We start from the raw sequence: 19,857 nt of genomic DNA on the forward strand, positions 1-19,857 counted from the left end.
TGGAGTAAACTTATTGGCAGTGGTGGAATGTAACTAAATACATTTACTCAAGCACTGTACTTTAGTACAAATTGCACTTCTACTCCATCACATCTCAAAGGGAAATGTTGTACTTTTACCTCACTTAATTAATTTGGCATCTTTAGTTAGTTTACAACTTAAGATTTTTGCCCAAAAAACACATGAAGAGCACATAAAACATGATGTTTTGTTATATATGAAACCATCGAACAGCAAGTACAAGTTGAGCTAAAATGATAACTGGATCAATCAATTAGCTGATTGACAGAAAATTAACTAGCAGCTATTCTGAGAATTGTAAAAGTTATTTTTCATGCAAAAACATTTCATGGCTCCAGCCTCTCAAATGTGAGGATTTACTGCTTTTCTTTATAATTTTTTTGTTTTTTAACATTGTGAATTTTGGGCTGCTGGTTGGACATTGTGAAGGTGTTACTTTGGGACAGTCACAGTGGACATTTTTTAGCATTGAGAGCTTTTTCTTTTAATATCTTAGGTATATTCCCCTATTATACTTGCATACTGATACTTACATACTTATACTAATTTGCAATGCACAATACTTGTATTTTTGCAGTGTGGTATTAATACTCTTACTTAAGTTAAGCATCTGAATTTTTCACTACTGCTTAATAAAAAATCAATTTGATTCATTTTATGTCTTTTCAAAGTCAAGATTAAAGCTATGTAAAGCACCACAGCAGCCATTCTATTCTATTCTATTCTATTCTATTCTATTCTATTCTAATGTCAAACTTCTTTATTTACACGATTCAACAAAGAAGGGCCCCATTTCAGTATTAAAGCGCCACCTACTGACTGAATAGCGACATTATTCGCTGCGCGTTCATGCTCCGAGGGGCGCGCACGTTACGCACCGGTTGGCGTCACGATTTACCCAAACAAGGAAGTAGCTAAACCCGCCTCCCGTGTGTTAGCGTCATGGATGTGTCAGGGTGGACTGAAATTCAGGTTATCACTCAAACAGCGGTTTTAACTTGAGGAGTTCGTCTTCCACAGACAATGCACCACGATTTAACATCTAACTAGATGTTAAAAGAGGTAAAATTAGTCAGAAATGCATGCTGTTGTGAAAGCGGGGACAGCTGTGCAGCTTTCAAGAGGCGGCTAACTGTCAGTAGATCGATATCTTCATTAAACATGTTAACAATATTTTAGATTGTCAGACTCAGTACTGACTGTTTAGAAACCTCATCATTTCTTATTATTTAACCTTTTTGTGTAATCTTGTTGTAACATATTATTATTAATATGTTAATATGTTATATAGGGGGATTTAATATAATGTTTGTTTAGAGTGCATGATATATTTAATCAAACAATAAATACTCAGATATATGTATAGTTTAAGGACCAATGTAAAAATTATTGTTGTGGTATATTGGTACGATTTTGATAACTCAATGTAGTATCATAGACAACAGAATGTGCTTAAATATCGCCTGTCATTTTTAATTTATAGAAATAAAATTTTGTTTATTACATATTTTGGAAACATTTTAAAAACCTTAAAAACAACAAGAACACAATTTATTACCATTACTTATTACTATTTTATTGCAAGATGTTTAAAAATGTCAACTAAGTTTCAGAGAAATATTCAAAAACATTGAAAATAAAAATAAATACTGCATGTTTCATTAATCTGAGATGAAGTAATTTGTGCTCATTTATTTGATTGTGGACACTTGTGAGCAGTTCAGTGTTCAATTAATTTGTATTGAATTGGGAAAGCTACTAATGAAGAGAGGTTTCTGCCTCTGCAACAAGCTTCAGTATTACTGTACAATTTGTGAATTTCACTGGTGGTATTCACATGAAATGAGAAATCTTATGAGTTTTAGATAAAACACTCATGTTAATGATTAGATGTCCGCAGTACATCTAAATTTTAGATTATACATGTGCTGCTATATATTTGTATAGTGTTCTTTTGGATTTCATCATCAGTTTATTGTGTTTATGTCCTTAATAAAACCATTGTGAAGCTGGAGGTTTCAGACTAGGCTCCTGAATGTAACACAGACACATTGTTTATTTTGTGATGGAGGAGGTGGAGAGCAGCCCTGAACCTGACGATGAGGCGTCTGTCACGTAAGAAAGCCCTGAGCTTGGTGAAGGAGCTGGACGCCTTCCCCAAAGTGTCAGACAGCTATGTGGAGACCTCAGCATCTGGAGGAACAGGTGGGCCATTCCTGTCACAGTAAACACATCAGAGCTTTGCAGATATACCCGGTTTGATGGAACAATAACCACCCTGTCTGTGTCCTCCACAGTGTCCCTCATAGCTTTCAGTGCCATGGCACTTCTGGCTGTCTTAGAGTTCTTTGTTTATAGAGACACATGGATGAAGTATGAATATGAGGTTGACAAGGATTTTTCCAGGTAAGCTTTCAAGGTCATTTACAGTATGTGGCAGGAAATTACTGTAAAACTCATATTACTCTCTTCTCGTTCATCATTTACAGTAAATTGAAAATAAACATTGACATTACAGTCGCCATGAAATGCCAGCGTGAGTACTTGGTTAATTTACTCACTGAAATGCACGATAGGTGTAAATCTGTGTCAGTAAATGCAGTGATCACATGTGTTTTATGTCTACGACTGCAGATGTTGGGGCAGATATTCTGGACCTGGCTGAGACCATGATCACATCCAACGGCCTCCAGTATGAGCCTGTGAGTAAAACGCATCTCGAGACATCGTGCCATGTTTGGCACTACGTTAATAGAAAAGTAGGTTTTATTTTTGTCCCTTTAACAACTGCATCTCTTCTCTTTGTATGTTTGTTTAGGCTATTTTTGAGCTGACCCCACAACAGAGACTGTGGCAAAGGTAACCTTTCCTGAAACCACACAGAGACGCAATGTCCGATTATTGTATCTGATAATAGTATAGTAGTATTATGAAAGTAGTGTTTTATGCCTTGAATTCAGGTGAAAAGTGAAAACTGTGTAGAAAAACTGGAAGAGCTCATTAGGCATTTGGTTCCTTTTCCTTTCAAAAGTTGTCTGTGAAGTAGTTCCTAAAGCGCTGATGTGTGAGCAGCAGTCAGACAAACCTGCACATTCCAGGCATAGTCTACAGGTGTAGTTCTGAACAAGTCTGACGGGGTTGCCAACCTGTTTTTTGTCCTCAGGACGTTGATTCTCATACAGAGCAGGCTGAGAGAGAAGCATGCTCTCCAGGAAGTCCTTTACAAAACTCTCCTGAAAGGCGGCCCCACTGCCCTGCCGCCACGGTCAGTTTCATACGTGCAAACACACCGTTCTCTCTTTTTTTGCGGTCAATTCTAATTGTGCAAAAAGCAAATAAAATGGCACAGAAAGAGGTTTTGTTTTTGTTTGCGCAGTTCTCCGTAGATATTACAATTCAAATTTAATGTTGATAAATGAGTTAAGAGTCAATAATGGTGTGTGTGTGTGTGTGTGTGTGTGTGTGTGTGTGTGTAGAGAGGATGCCTCCATGGAGCCGCTCAATGCCTGCAGGATACACGGGCACGTCTACGTCAACAAGGTGGCCGGAAACCTCCACATCACTGTGGGAAAGTAAGAAACTACATGTCAAAAAAAACACTGACAGAAACAACTAGAGGTCCTTCAGTTCCACATAAAGACTGAATTTCTTACCATGAATTTGAGTAAATCTGAAAATTATTCTATAGAGCTGTTGTCTCTTTTGTCTTTTTCAGGCCCATTCACCATCCTCAGGGTCATGCCCACATTGCAGCTTTTGTGAGCCACGAGAGTATGTAACTGTTTTGTTCATTATACTTACACATTTCCTATAATCTGCTCTTCAGTCACCCTTATTTGTGTAGCAGCTTTCATGCATACTTTTATAACTGACAGTAACAAGACAGAACAAGTGTAGACTATAACAGAGTGAAATAAAGTCCAAATTAAAAACAGATGAAATAGATTAAACACATCACAATAATTAAAATGATAACAAATAGATTTAAAAGCTATAATAATGGTAAAAATACTACTACTAATAAAAAGAAAATAGATAAAAACTAGATACAGTAGATTTAAAAGATTTAAAAGCTGTAATGATAATAAGAACTAGATAAAAGCTAGACAAAAAAATTAAAAGTGACGACAAAAAAATAGATGGCATGGCCGAAGTAACAGCAGTAAAAGTGTAAAGGGCGTTCCACTCTCTGTGTGCCGTCATCCTTTTACTGGCGCGTGCAGTCAGCTGTCAACCTGAATAATAAAATGACTATTTCACTGAGCAATGAAAAGAAATATGAATATATGCTAAATAATAGGCAATTAAAATATTAATCAAACGTGGTTAATGTGATTTCTGCTCCTGAACGTCAGCGCACAGCGTCTGCACATCAGCGCTGTGCGCCGTCACCTGCATCTTTACGCAGGATCAGCTGTCATCTGTGAGCGCGCGAGGTATTTGTTTCAAAATGAACAAACTAAAATAAAATACATTTTAAATAAAGGCTCATTAATTATTTTCAGGAGCCGCATCAGAGGGATGAAAGAGCCGCGGGTTGCCGACCCCATCTAGTGGATGCATAACGCAACCCAGACACCACAGTACGGTACTTTCTGTCTATGCGCCTTATAATGCGGTGCGCCTTATAGTGCGGAAAATACGGTAAATAAAGTGAATAACGTCTATAAAAGCCGGGCTTGAGGTAGGTTTAAGTTTATGGTTGAAGGTTTCAGCACTTGCAGCTGTCGTCAGGCAGACTGTTGCCGAGGCTCGGAGTATAAAAGCTGAGCGCTGCCTCACCAGAACTTTTAGCTGTGTGCTTTGCAACAACAGGCACAACAAGTGAGTTGCAAACAACATTATGCTGATGGTACAGCTACATTAGAGAAGAGAAGTCAGTATTTTTCAGCTGACGTTGAGAACATCTCTCTCTGGGCTTTTACTGAGCTTGAAAGGCAGTTTTTACATCAGTAATACTTCATGCTTACATGTTTCAGTTCGAGCTTGCTCAGCGATTCCCTGCAGCCCCGATTGAACCTGAGCTTCCTCTCCTCTCTGTGTTACAGCGTATAACTTCTCTCATCGAATCGACCATTTATCTTTTGGGGAGGAGATACCAGGCATCATCAATCCTCTGGATGGCACAGAGAAAATCACCTTCAACAGTAAGTTCAAGAGGTAGAAGAGGATAAAACACAGGATTCGAACAGAGTTTTCTTCAGAGTTAATTGAGTGGAGACATTTATTGACCCAAACTGCCCTTGGCTCACCTCAGATGATCACTGCTCAGTATTTATTATTGGAATTAATACAGATGGCACTATGATGGAGTTGATTAAATTTCATTGTGTGTTTCTTTAGCTGTAGTTTACACATTTCTCCTTCTTAAAACGGATGCAAAAACCTGAAATATTCAGAGTTTTCACACATCTGTGTTTTGCCACAGATAACCAGATGTTCCAGTACTTCATCACAGTGGTGCCAACCAGGCTGAACACATACAAGATATCTGCAGACACACACCAGTTTTCTGTGACTGAGCGGGTGAGGCTTTACAAACCCATCACTAACAATAAACAAAAGAAGAGAGAGGCCGGACGAGTTAATGAGAAAGCTAACCGTCACTGTCTGTTTTCAAGGAGCGGGTGATAAACCACGCAGCGGGCAGCCACGGCGTTTCCGGCATCTTCGTGAAGTACGACACCAGCTCACTGATGGTGACGGTCAGCGAGCAGCACATGCCGCTGTGGCAGTTCCTGGTGCGACTGTGCGGCATCATCGGCGGTATATTCTCCACGACAGGCATGCGTATTTACTGATCTTTTATCTGTTGATGTACAGAGAAACACGGTCACATACATGGGGAGGAGGTTGCATTTTAGATGTTTTTCAGACTCCATGTTGGTGCTGTATGTTTTCATAGTTTTTTTTTTTTTGCTCCTGGGAATATTGTCATTTTCGCACTCTACAAAAATGTCTTAGGCCGGAAGCTATTTTTAGTGTTCATTATCTTCAGAAATATAACTCATAGAGCTGCAAAATTTGGCGGGGGCACAGATAAAATACTTAAGAACAAATCCAAATGATTAAAAGACACAAGCAGATGTCACTTTTTTCATTACTTGTCCTTGAAAATGGAAAAAAAGCGGAAGATAAGGGGTTTTGTGGCCCCACGCCATCCCCAAAGTACAATACAAATGGATGTTTCCATATTTCCTGCTAAAAATAAAGTGTTTGATTAACTTAATACAAATTTCAAGGGTTTATTGAAAGTACACGTCTGTGCCCATATCAGATTTCACAGCATTTTTGAAAATATCGAACCATAAAAATTTTTAGTGTGCCAAAAAAATTTCCATGGGCAAAAGAAAAGTTAGAAATTTTTTTTTTAATGTAAACAAAACCTGATTTGACACAGAACCCAAATACAACATGAATAATGTATAAAAACATAATGAATTAAGTTTGCATTTGCAGGATTCTAAGGAACTAAATACGCTGCATAAAAGATTTGTTTTAACAAGCAATTCAATCTAGTGTTTCTCAAAATAAAGCGTGTAAGTGTCTGCATTTATCCATATATTGCTGCGTTCCTCTTTAAAGGCATGCTGCACGGGCTCGTCGGCTGTTGTTTTGATGTTATCTGCTGTCGCCTCAAACTTGGAGCGTATCGGCCCAGAGAGGTGAGTCTCTCTCTTATCGTCTTCACTGCATCCAGATCACACTGTTATTATCACCGTGGTGCAGATCTAATAGACGGGCCTGTGCTGAATCTGTTCTAGGACGTGCGGCTACACAACCAGAACAATCTAAACAATCACCAGACTCCTTTGTTGGCTGACAATGTGCCTCAGGAGTAGCAGCCATAGTCAAACTGCTGATTCTGCCTTCGTGAGGTTTAATGGCGAGGAGGCGACCTGACAGATCCTGTGAGTTCATGCTTTCTCATCCCCGTCGGAGAGAAGGCGTCATCATCCGAGGATGCCCGTTGTTTTTTAATGTTGTTCAGTTTGTGCTTTTTAATTGTCAGTATTTACATATGTCATGGAATTGTGTTTTTCTATGAAAAAGGAAAAGCTGTCTTGTTCGACACTGTGCTGTTAACTAAGTTCACATCAGATGATTGCACTTTAGGGTTAGGGTTTTGAATACCTGTGATGGAGTTTGTTTCTTTACAAATGTTAGAAGCTGTGTGTTCCATGTGCTGTAAAATTGTCTAATACCAATATCCCTGAATTAAAAAATATGCTACCACAGTTTTGCTTTAAAGTTACATGAACATTTAGATGATCGTCAGATACGTCAGTCTCTATGATGTGAACCAAAAAATTATGCTGATCAAGTTTAAAGAGGCTGGTTGCATTGGTAGGTAGTAGAAATTCGTATCCTTGTATGTGGAGGAAAAAAAGATATTCACATGCTTTATCTGCAGCTGATTTGTGCTACATGGGTCGGTGCTTTATTGGGTGCAGTTAGAAAAATCTGTCATCATTTCTTAACCTTAATGTAAATCCAGCATCTAATACAGAAAAGTCCAGCGTTCGAGAGGTAGAGCATGCTGTTGCTAATTACTGCTATTTCAGGCGCAACAAGTGAGCGTGTCGGTAAATTAACAAGCTTATGAAGAGAATGAGAAGCCTGAGACTGAAAGAAAATGAGGTTGTTTGAAGCCTGGAGACACCTCAAGAGAATAAAAGGACTATAATAAAGGACTCTTCCACAGTTGTAAAATGCCATAAAACCTCCACACTCCATATAAACCTAAAGAGTACACCTCTGTTTTATTATTGTACGTGTATTAAAAAGAACAGCTATAAATCAAAGCCCTGGACCTACATTTCCCATAATGCAACTACACATAATCTTTTATTAGAGCTGCTATAGATAGTAAAGTTTGCACTCACCTTTGAATGCAGACTGTTGGAAATCATTGTTGAAGCCAAGATCGGATTACCCCGATGACATCACTGGGGTATTTTTCTTTTTTCACACTTTGGAAATCAGAAGAAGAAACAAAGACATAACACAACCAAGCAGCAACCCCCAGGGCTGAAAAATAAAGCCAACATGGAAGTGCCAAAAACTGCAGTTCCTTGGATGGCCACTTGAGGCTGGTTCCAAAAGCGAGTCAATTCCCATAGACCCCTACATTAAAATGCCCAACTTTATAAGAGAAATAAACATTTTCACAGCCTGGTACAAAAAAATGGTTTCGATCTCTACTGTATGGGGGTGAATTTTTATACGTTAAGGCTTAACGTTATACATAATTATGGGCATGGGCATGTTTTGAGTGAGAGCTAGCCGCTAGGTTAGCGCAACCATGCTTCATTCAGACTGCATCAGCTCAGCCTTTTTGCCCATTTTTGAATTAGCCAGGAATTTGGTGGAGTCGGCCACTGTCAACTTAAGGGTGGAGACATACAGATATCCATGTCTATGTTTTGTACAGTCTATGTATACAACTGTTTTCACCAGCTGTGTACTCCTGATGTGGGTGGTAATCTTGAGGTTTTGTAAAGAAACTGGATAATGAGGTAGAAGGCGAGTTTAATGGACTGCAGCACACTTGCACGTTTTCTCTTCTAGTTTATTTCAGTTATGCCAAGCAGACTTTAACGAAGTGTTGTCAGAGTAGGGAATGAAGGTGGTCAAACATTTTGCAAATGACACCAAAAAGTATAAGATGAAATTAATTGGTCACGCATTGCTGTTGTTTGTTACATACAGGAACAGGAGCTCCAACCTGGGCTTTCCTGCACCAGCAGCGCTCTGCATTTGGTTTGCAAATCCAGTCAAACACACACACAGAAGAGCCAAACTCCATAACGACACCATTACAAAAGCCCCGTAGCTCTGAAAGAACGATTCTGACGAAACCACTTCATCAAACAGGCTTCGTACGACCGCAGACATTTTGGTTCACTCTGAAAATAAGAAAACAGTTACCATGACTACACCACAGACATGGGCTTTGCATAAACATTTATTTAGTTTTGTCCCTTTTCTTCCATAAAGGCTCATATCTGTCATGTATTTGTATTCTGTCAAGAGTCAAGCCTTGCAATACATACAACACTGTACGCAGTTTTCTGGTTTGTTTAGTAAAAATCAGACCTGCCTGTCACACTTAACACTTTTGGTAGACTCTGTGGGAAGCTCTGAGGTGGAATCCCACGAGGACACTCACCAAGCAAAAATCAACAGTCAAATACAATTTTTTGGTAGTCTATAAGAATAATGTGTAGTTCAACTATTTACAGATCTTCCAAACTGGGAAATACCAGGAGGGCTTTGAGTCCCTTGTTTATAACCTCGCACTTTTGTGATTTAGGTCCAGACTAACATAAAGGTCACAGTTTGACTTGCTTAAAAATAGTAGTCCATCAGGAAAAGTATGGCAACCCTCAGGACTCCGTACTTGGTCCACTACTTTTCACTTCTATTCGGTAGAATCACTTGCAGGCGCAGCATGAATTTCCGCTCTATGCAGATGACAGCTCTATATTGCAACCAGTTGTAATGATTGCTCCATGCTCTGTCCTGTTTACTAGCTGTTTAATGCTCTCTGAAAAAGATACTGTGTTCCTTACATGGAAATGAAGCTGAAATACTCTTACAGGTTTAACTGGGAAAACTTTCAACACAATTTAACATAAATTACCATAGATTTGACCAACTGCAGCTTCCCTGCTTTGGCTTCTTATTCACACTAGGGCCCTTTTTTATGACCTCTTACATATAAATATATGACCTTTCTTAGCCATGTCTAACAACCCTTATGACCTCTTCAGTATCCAGAGGCCTGCCTCAAGAACTAAAAGACCTTTCATCCTAACGGTTAGGGAAGTCTTCGAGGTTTCTAGAAATACCTTCAGGACAAGGTTTTGGGTGAGTTTGCCTTGTTAGAAAACTTGGGGACGGTTGGGAACTGTTGGGAGACAATGTACAGTATGTGATACTGGGCTATACAAATAAACTTGACTCTGATGTACTCTTATTTATATATAATACACTCCCAAGGTCTACCACATATATCAGACTAGCCTCTGACGCGAGTATAAAGATGTAAAAGTAGTAAACTTAGTTTCAGTACAAACTGCTGTACAAACAGGCAAAAAGTGGATGAGCATTCAAATAAACAAGGTTTATGTTCAAAGACATACTGACATTATCAATTGTGATAGTAAATAAGTGATAACCGCAGGGACGATGGCAGATCTGTATGTTTTGGTATATGTGGTGATACATTTTCTTGTGTGGTCAGAATTTAGCTCTAATACTAGTCTCAATGATGTGTGGATTGGCCTTGAGGCAGAACCACCACTTACTTCTTGGGTGTAATCTTAAAAAGGCAGTAGATACAGGTAATGCAAGACATACAGATATCCAAACCACCTGCGTATTAAAGAGAGGAAGCGGACATCCCCACAGTAAAAAACTGAGAACCAAAATAATCTTATAGAAATCGTCCTCCACTGAAGAACTGCCATATTTCAAGTATGAAAAAACAAATTATCACAAGGCAAGGCGATGTACTGAGACTTAAGAGGATGGAAACGACAATGTGGAAAAGAAAATCACACAAAAGGCTTATTGTTGCATATATAATTGGCCACTTTGAGAAGAAAACAGGTACAAAATGAACACTTGGTTTTTTTTTTTGGACGGGGTGACTGAACAGTGCAGGAACTGATGATTTCCAAACTAAACAAATAACTCATGGCTAGTGAGACCTCTTCTTTCCCTTCTGAGTGCTTCACTCAACTGCAGCCCCCACCTGTAGAGAGCCCCTGCTAATCCACACTCAAAGGAGGATTCAGAGTGTCCTTTGTGGATGGTCAGAGTCTCAGATGCCGACAGCTAAAGGTGAGCGCTGCTGTCTCTTGAGGCGACGAGGAAGACTCAGTTGGTTAAGGTGCTGGATGCGCGGAAGTAAGAGAGGAACTTGAAACAGAGGCTGACCACAAAGTACCAGATGTTTCTGGCCATCTGGGAGCGGGCGATGAACACCCTCCAGATGAAAACGACCAACAGGGTGTTGAAGGTGTAGCGGATGTTCCTCAGTCTGGGAAAGAGGGAAGAGGGGAGGAGGAGGAATTAGACAGGAAGTAAAGAAAAGGTTTTAACACAAAGATGAAGACATTACACATTAATTGTATTTAGATTTTCTCCTGAAGATTTAGTTAAATGATGGATCCTAAATACACTTTTTCTTATCGTTAGGGTAGTTTAACAACAGGTTTGAGTGACTCAAGCGCTTATACGCAATGTCACCATCACTGCCTTTACAACTCTGACAGATGGTAGTTTTATGATTAAGACAATAAACCTTATTTTTCTGGTGTTTTATTTGACTTAAATTACTTCTTCATATAAAAGTTGACTTTTATGTAAACTCACCTCTTAAGAGAGTAAACAGAAAGAAGGATTATTGATTAAACCTATTAAACACCTTTCAGTGTAGCATTAAAATGACATAATGCTGCTGTTATTCATTTTAAGACATATATGGGTAATGTGAATTCATTCATGAAAATAACCTCCATTTCTTTGGTGTCTGATGGTGTTGTTACAACGCTTACCACTGAGCTGAAATTCCTGTTGTTAACTAAATGGCGGACAGAACAATCCACTGGCTACACACAGAATGACCACCTGTTGTACCCCCTGGTTGACTTACTTCCTCAGATGCTGCCTGGCAGCAGGAATGTCAGACATGTCTTCATTCAGGACGTACTTCTTGGTGCCGATGCAGTAATTCTCAATGTACTCAGGCCAGTTCAACTGGCGCACATCAAAGTTAAATGTCTGCAAGTTGGAAAAGATGGTTAGGAGGGAGTCGAGACCAGAGGCAAAGCTCCTGTTGCATTAGTAGTTGAAGTTCCACTCTCACCCACTAGATGGAGCAATAGACTCCTTAATACTCCTCAGGTGGAGCACATTCTCAGTGAGCAGAGGGGATATTTCCTAAACTGCTTGTTCTCTCAGCCACATTAGGATTAAATTACTTTTAAGTAAAAGTACAGTATTATCAGTAAGATGCACTTAAAATGTGAAAAGTGAAAGTACTCATAATGGAGAATGGACATTTAACAGAATGTTATATTATTATATCCATATTATTGTGTTGCTACAACTGAACAGCAAATACACAATACTGTATTTTGTCAATGTGGAGCCACTTTTAACTACTTTATATACGACTGGGTCATATTTCATGTGTTGATAATATGCTTCGTCTAAAAAAACCCCCTTAATCTGCAAAGTAACAGTTGACTATTGCTGTCAAGTAAATGTGGTAAAAAGTATTAATGAAATGTAGTGAAATAGAAGTATAAAGTGGCATGAAATGGAAATACTCAGCTACAGTACTAGCAGCTAAAAAGTATACTTTAAGTACAGGAATGACGAAAGACTGTCTCATGTGATGGATCGAACAGCTTAAAGGTAGAACGTCTGGCCCACGCCGGCAGCAGGAACGTGGTGGTGAGCCTACCTTTCTGTCCTCCGGGGTTAGCTGGCTCATCAGCATGCTCAGGTTCTCAGAGTTCCACTCCCAGTCCTGACTGCTGAAATACTCCAGCAGGCTGATGGCCTTGTGCAGACGGTTGAAGATGCGCATCATCCTAGAGCGAGACGGGGGGGTGGGAGGGGTCAGATGTTACTTCACACTTGAACGTCTCTTTAAGATTTCAAGCTCGAGACAGACAGCTGTGAGTCTTACTGCGGCTTTTGTCCAGAGAGTCGCAGGAAGAGGTCGTAGATGAGGGCGGGGAACTTGTGGCTGACCAGGATCCAGTACTGGTTGATCAGGTAGTTGGAGGTGATGTTGGCGTTGGGCCTGCGGAAAGCCTGCTCCAGAGGGTTCCTCTTGAAGGATGACATCACGTGGTGCTCTGCAAGAGGCGCACAGTGGAGGAGGGGGGGGGGTTCATGAGACAACGATATGACTGTTCATCTGTCAGATAAATGCAAAGAGGAAACTGTCAATGAGTTCAAAAGGAGGTACTGGTCTTGCTCTGGCCCCAGTTTGTGCCTCTCATGTCTTACTATCACATGCAAATGGCAGAGCTGAGCACCTTGATGACTCTCACCGATCAAATGAAATTATTCTATATTAGTTTTCACCTGTTCTCAGCCGGAAATGACTCTTAAACGACAAGCAAAATATTAACTAGCTGCTCTGTATGTAAAAATCACATCCTGGAAATAAACATCAATTTAAACCAACAACCACCTGCAGCACTGAAACAAAAGCATTTAACACAGCCTTCAAAGTAATCTGAAATTGATTACTGAAGGAGGATCAATAGTGGTGTTTAACATGCTCAGGAAGATGCAACTGCAGCTGGCAACACATCTCAAACATCACAATCGTACCTTTAAGCCTCATACTGACCTGTATGTTTTTACCCAGCAGAGTCTTTGAGGGTTTTGGAAACGCTGCTAAGTGTTGTTTAACAACCCTCCAGGTTTTTCAGAGATCACTTGAATGCTTCGCTCTGTCATATGAATGTAAAGGTAATATATGACAGGCGTGAAGTAAGGCTAGCCTTGCCGGAAAAGTCAGTGGAAAAGTCTTCTAACAGCTCAGGATGTCAACATCCACTGACTGGACACAATCAGACGGGCAAACACGCAGATTGCAGTTTCTGTACAAGGATCATGACTTCTAGGAACCACGGCTCGCCTTAATCATAACACGATTTTCAGCTCTGGTTCTTGGGGGAACATCAGGCGGAAAAAGCAGCCACACGGCGACTCCCCCCTCTGGGCACAGCCGGCCCCTCCTCCTCCTCCTCCTCCTCCCAGAATCCAACAGCAGCCATCCGCAGACGCAGAGAGCAGCCATGTGACCACAGACATTACATCACACACAGCACGCAAACTAGGCCTTGCACCGTTTGTTTCCATGGCAACAGATATGTGGCGGTTGCATGGGCCGAGATGACCAGATCCGAGGTGACAGCCAGCTGTGGCCTGGCCCCCTTGCAGCCTGGTCGGGAGGATCGCCGCTAACCTTGAGCTGCCCTCTGAGGTCCGGGACTAGAAACAAGGAGCTGGATCCTCCTGCTTCACTTCTACATTTCAGGGAAATAGGGCATCATTTTCTGTCATCATGCATTGTTTTTTGGTCTCTTCTAATCCTCGTGTTTCAGATTAGCTTCATTCCTACTTCTCATTCGGGCCAGTGAGATTAGAGCACACGGTTCCTCTTTCATAACAGTGAGTCGCAGTGATGAGACCTAATCCTGCTACGAGCCATCTGGTAGCAATTTCCTCAGTGAGGGGAGCATGTTTGCTAATCTGAGAGGAAACGTGGAGGGAGAGAGGGTCCCTTTGTCATCCTGCCAGCCCGACATCCACAGGCCTCTAATCCCACTGTATCTGATGACCGCTGGGGTGGAAACAATGAGAGTTTTCACTCTCCATGTGTAATATCATCGGCGCTACTGTGACGTCAAAATAAGAACAGTTATCACAAACCCTGCAGGCTCTGAGCACTGACTCATAACAACTGCACTGAAATACATCATGAGGGATAATGACATAATCAAAAATGTAGATGATTTAAACATAAATAAAACAGATAACTTGGTGATCCTTTTGGACAAATACTCAACCGAAAACAGCACAAAGACAATACATTTAATGTTTGACCTCATCAGCTTCATTAATTTTTGTGAATATTTGCTGGTAAAGTTGTGGAACGTTCCAAAAACACCTGTTTGGATCATTCCACAGGTAAACAGGTTGATTGGTAACAGGTGATAGTATCATGATTGGGTATGAAAGGAGCATCCTGGAAAGGCTCAGTGGTTCACAGCGAGGATGGAGCGAGGTTCAACACTTTCTGAACACATGATTGGATAAAGGAGATTAATACATGGACACTTTGAAAAACCTTTGACGCTAAACAGTTTGTTTGCAAATGACTGAATCCTGTTTTTATTCAAGTTTCATACAGAGCTCATCTTTTCTGGAATCGGGGTTGTAATCACACGTACATCTTTAAACCAAAGATGTACGTGTGATTACAGACAGCGCAGCTCATGAATACAATAACTCTTAGTGCTGCTTTATTGAACAGAAATGTCAGTTATCCACCGGAAACATGAGCAGATGTTTTCCTTTGAATATTTCAGGAACTAGGGGTAAATTCAATAATAATTTTCAGCCATTCAAATTGCACTTATTCCTGTGTATTACATGCAGCGCACACCACCATCAGTGCCTCATTAGTTCAGTCAGATGAGATTTTCTTTGGCCTGGACAACACTAAGAGTCTACAGCCATGCTAGCAGCTCTGTCAGGCTGCACTTACACACAGTGGCAGTTAGAGCTAAATGCTAATGTGAGCATGCTAACATACTCACAACGAGAAAGTTAACATGCTAATGTTTAGCAAGTAGAACGTTTACCCCGTTCACCATCTTGGTTTAGCGTGTTAGCATGCTAACATTTGCTAAGTGGCGCAAAACACAGCCGAGGCTGACGGGAATGTCTTTAGTTTTGCAGGTTTTTGGTCATAAACCAAACTTTTGGACGATGAAAAACTTCAGCCTGATGACACAATAGAAGAAAACTATGCTGTGCTTCATGGCTATACATCCACGAAGGTCAATCTCGTGGGAAATGTTAAGGTCACCAGAGTCAGAGTCTGGCGACCGTGAACGTCTGCACCACACTGCATGCTAACCCATCCAATGAGTGACTTGTTTAAATGTAAAACTTAACTTTTGCCCCTTTAAACCTAAAACTAAATGATTCAGTGTCACATTAACATAACCAAAAAAAGCTCATGTGATTTTAAGACTTGTGGGTAAAAGATGCTTTCAGGGAACGGCACCAAAGTAAAAAATGAGGATGATATAAAACGATTTAATGGCTGTGCAGGTCAAACTGAACACCTGTTTCGTCTCCGCCAGTACATCCAGAATCTTTTTATAATATGAAAATATGTCTCGAGTCTCCCACTAACACCCACCACATGTTAAATCCATCTTCGGCCTCTTTCCAGCAGGTGGCAGACACTCCCCACCAGAGCCGCGGCCACAAACGACACAACTGAACTGCATCACAGCGACATTATGTCACAACACTGGAGTATTGATTTGTGATGATGAACGTGAACCGGGACAACAATGCTGTGGGATGCCAGCAGGCGCAGATGAAACAGCTCTATAAATATCCGGCCGCAGTGGCAGGTTTCTATTACCTCTGAGCCAGACGGCAAACAGTGTACCTACCAATCTCGCCCCAGTGGAACGGGTTGATGCCGCCGGTCGTGCAGTTGTACACCAGAGCTGATTTAGGTCTGCGGAGAGCGGGAGAAGACGGTCATTATGATGCCAATAAAAACACATGTTGGTCTACATTTCCTGGTAGGATTAAGTCTGTGTAGGCTATGAAACTATAGCGCTATAAAAGGCTGACACAGGTAACTCATCAGTGTGTAATACTCTGAGGCAACACATGCAGACCTTCGCTGAGTGCACATATATGGTGAGAAACTGAGCAATAACTCCAATGCGAAGGTCAACACTTATATTTTTCTCCTCTCCTCCTTAAAATAAGCACAGTTTGGGTACATAAACACTGGTATAATCCCATAACAATTGATTGAGATATGATCTATTTTCCCTTCCTGGAATATGTTTGTTTGAACGTGTCTTAGCTCTCAGACCCAGTGTTATCAGGTCTATTCGATCTATCATCTGACATCATATGGGAGCGGTCGGCTCAGCTCGGTCCTCCACATTCTCTCCAGTATGAAAAATCCGACCCAGTCAACATTGGCCACGAGGTGAGGAAGACGTTTCCAGGGAAAACTTTTGTCAAGACTTGCTGCTATTCCAAGGTTCAATAAAGACACATTACCCCTCAAATATCTGTAAATATCTGCAAAAATCCCTTTTTTTAACTCCCAATCTGCTAGAATCGAAGATCAACTCAGTTTTAGTCATTTAGCTTCAATTGTTAACAGAAGTGATCTAATAGTACATTTTACATAAAGCAGATCTACTGTACTGAGTATTATTTATAATAATTCTCAACATAAGCAGCAGCAGCAAAAAACAACATTTTACACAACTTCTACACTTATTTTATGACATTTTCTAACTTATTTTAAAACTCTGGACTTAATTTGTAATTTGGATGTTTGTTAAAACTTAAATAGTTTAAGGCATTTTTCATTGTTCTACCAGGAAAACTGATATGTCGATCTGTTTATCTGTGGTCCTTTACTCTGGTCTGAATTGACATATTATACATCAAGTAGTGCAGTCTTATCAATAAACTTATGTATGCGCAGTATAACGGTTTTCCATTAAGATGGCAGAATATAAAGTACAACATTTAACACAGAATATGTCTAAATATACAATGGCTGCTCCTGTTCATTACGACCATTAAACCATCTCTGTGACGTGTTTCAAATGTAAGTGATGTGGAGCAAAATCCACTGTACTAACTTGTGTACGGCGGTGTACCAGCCAGCAGCCAGGGTGAGGTTGATGACCACGTCCACAGGGATCAGATCAGCCACCGCATCGTTGTTGGCCCTCATGGTGCGCAAGATCCCCTTTCCAGCCTGAACACAGGAGAACAGCGTCTTAAAACTGCTCTGTGTGCTTAATAAGAAAAACTTTGAGATGTAAGGGCAACATTTTTACTTACGGCTATAAAGACTCCACTTGGCCCGTTGAAGTTGTCGATCCAGCCCTGAGCGCGAGAACAGAGAACGTGTAAATCCTCCGAGACGTAACAGATCAAACTTTTTCATTTCCATGCATGATTTTCTTCTTGCTACTTTCAAAATAAGGCATATTTCCAATGATCCATAATTAAAATAAACAGATGATGGGCAAAGTGATGGAGCGTGGGTGGAGCTGAGGCAGCCAAATGAAGCCTGGTTGCTGAAACCCAGAGGCTAGCTGTCACTCAAATCCACCATGCCTGTAGTTTACTTAACTTTAAGCCTTAATACAATTTAAACAAGTGAGTTCTATAAAAATTCACCACCTGTACAGCAGGGATTGAAACCGTTTTTCCGTTGCAGGCATGTAAACATGTTTATTTCTGCTGTAAAGTTGGACATTTTAATATGGGGGTCTATGGGGACAGATTCGCTTTTGGAGCCAGCCTCAAGTGGCCATTTGAAGAACTGCAGCTACTGGCACTTCAGCTTTGCCTCTTGATGTTTACGCCCATTACATTTCATCATCCAGATGGCTGAGCCGCGGGGGACGTACAGCCTGGTCTTATAAAGCTGTTCCAGCTGATCTTAATGTTGTGAATTGGGCTTTAAATTTCTGATTATTAGCTTTTCTGTAAAGAGACGTAACCTTGAGTGTGAATCACGATGCATCTGAGAATCCATTTTGTAGTAAGACGCTGAGTTACAGAGCAACATGTATGTGGTTGTGTATGTGTGCTGAATCAGCTGTTCGGCGTCATGTTGCTTCCTGTGGTGGGGGAACAGGCGAGGCTGGGTAGCAGTGATTGTCGACTTCAATTAGAGCCCATTAAAAATGGATGAAACCACTGTTTATAGACTGCTGCAGTTTCCAACGTGTCGGACTGGAGGCCCATTACGTGGCCTTGTCCCCCGTCTAATAATAAGCTCTGCTGCAGATGAAGTGCAAACATGAACAGGCCTCTGAGGCCCCAGCGGCGTTTTTAGTGCCACAATCTGTTGGTGGCCTCACGCCAGGCTAAAGTGGCCGATCTCTCTGAACTGATATTCTGCATCATATACGGGGGTTAAATGAAGATACGGAGCCACAGACTGACAGAGCTAGATGCAAATTGTGGTTGTAAACACCCCACACATGAACACAAACATATAAATAAGCAGCCCCATCCTCCCCCCCCGTGCCTCACAGCGCCTACTGGCACGAGCTGCCAAGCCGATTGCACGGCCAAGTGTGAGCGAGGCCCTTTGAAGAGTCGCTGCCAGGCCGAGCTTACAACCGAAGGCTGAGCACAGAGCCAGGAGCTGCTGTCAGAGTCCCAGCGCGCACACACAAGGCCTACATTTCCCGACGCCAGAAAAACAAGGACTTCCCTGTGCTGTTTCATGTATGCAGCATCATCTCTAAATCGTACATTTGATTATTTCTGGAGAAGGTTCTGAACAACCTCGAGCTGCTGAAGACTACGTCTCATTTGACTGCATACACCTGTAAAATTGAGAGTAAAGTGACGTCTTCAAAATGTTGAGTCCAAAGATATTCAGTTTAGTGCTGCAATGACTATTCCGCATAACATCAACTGCTTCGATTAATAGTTTAAATCATCAACCGCAGTGGCGTGCACAGACTTTTTGAAGGGCAGGGGTGGAAAGGAAAAAAAAAGGGCACATATAGCGTGTCCTCGCCACTGAAGAGGGCACTTTAGCACGTGTTTTGGCTCCCAAGAGGGCACTTTAGCACGCGTTTTGGCTCCCAAGAGGGCACTTTAGCACGCGTTTTGGAGTCCAAGAGGGCACTTTATAGCGTGTTTTGGCTCCCAGGGGGCACTTTAGCACGCATTTTGGAGTCCAAGAGGGCACTTTAGCATGCGTTTTGGCTCCCAAGAGGGCACTTTAGCACGCGTTTTGGCTCCCAAGAGGGCACTTTAGCACGCGTTTTGGCTCCCAAGAGGGCACTTTAGCACGTGTTTTGGAGTCCAAGAGGGCACTTTATAGCGTGTTTTGGCTCCCAAGAGGGCACTTGAGCACGCGTTTTGGAGTCCAAGAGGGCACTTTAGTGCACGTTTTTCAAAAACTGGGCCACGAGGGGGGGCGGTCGCCCCCCCCGTGCACGCCACTGTAACCGGTCCAACCAGCATCACAGACAAGATGAT

General features: G+C 41.3%; 2 protein-coding genes across 2 annotated transcripts in view; one reads left to right on the forward strand and one right to left on the reverse strand.

Moving 5' to 3' along the window:
- Window positions 1-940: 940 nt before the first annotated feature.
- On the forward strand, window positions 941-8,067 carry LOC121625767 (endoplasmic reticulum-Golgi intermediate compartment protein 2-like). Its single transcript, XM_041964014.1, has 14 exons — window positions 941-1,083; window positions 2,093-2,226; window positions 2,319-2,427; window positions 2,511-2,557; window positions 2,656-2,723; window positions 2,840-2,880; window positions 3,185-3,286; window positions 3,498-3,593; window positions 3,737-3,792; window positions 5,070-5,168; window positions 5,450-5,547; window positions 5,643-5,805; window positions 6,607-6,686; window positions 6,786-8,067. The coding sequence occupies exons 2-14, from the start codon at window positions 2,121-2,123 to the stop codon at window positions 6,861-6,863; spliced, it is 1,143 nt and encodes a 380-aa protein (XP_041819948.1). The 5' UTR covers window positions 941-1,083; window positions 2,093-2,120; the 3' UTR covers window positions 6,864-8,067.
- Window positions 8,068-8,576: 509 nt separating this feature from the next.
- Window positions 8,577-19,857, reverse strand: part of si:dkey-97m3.1 (fatty acyl-CoA reductase 1) — a 55,873-nt gene continuing 44,592 nt past the window's right edge. Inside the window, exons 6-12 of the mRNA XM_041964241.1 lie at window positions 17,689-17,733; window positions 17,484-17,602; window positions 16,257-16,324; window positions 12,731-12,902; window positions 12,503-12,632; window positions 11,687-11,814; window positions 8,577-11,071 (exon numbers count right to left, since the gene is read on the reverse strand). Of these exons, the coding sequence (XP_041820175.1) occupies window positions 10,909-11,071; window positions 11,687-11,814; window positions 12,503-12,632; window positions 12,731-12,902; window positions 16,257-16,324; window positions 17,484-17,602; window positions 17,689-17,733 (825 nt within the window). The 3' untranslated portion in view covers window positions 8,577-10,908. The remainder of the gene's footprint in view (window positions 11,072-11,686; window positions 11,815-12,502; window positions 12,633-12,730; window positions 12,903-16,256; window positions 16,325-17,483; window positions 17,603-17,688; window positions 17,734-19,857) is intronic.

This window comes from Chelmon rostratus, chromosome 22 (genome assembly GCF_017976325.1).
Source record: "Chelmon rostratus isolate fCheRos1 chromosome 22, fCheRos1.pri, whole genome shotgun sequence".
Lineage (NCBI taxonomy): Eukaryota > Metazoa > Chordata > Actinopteri > Chaetodontiformes > Chaetodontidae > Chelmon > Chelmon rostratus.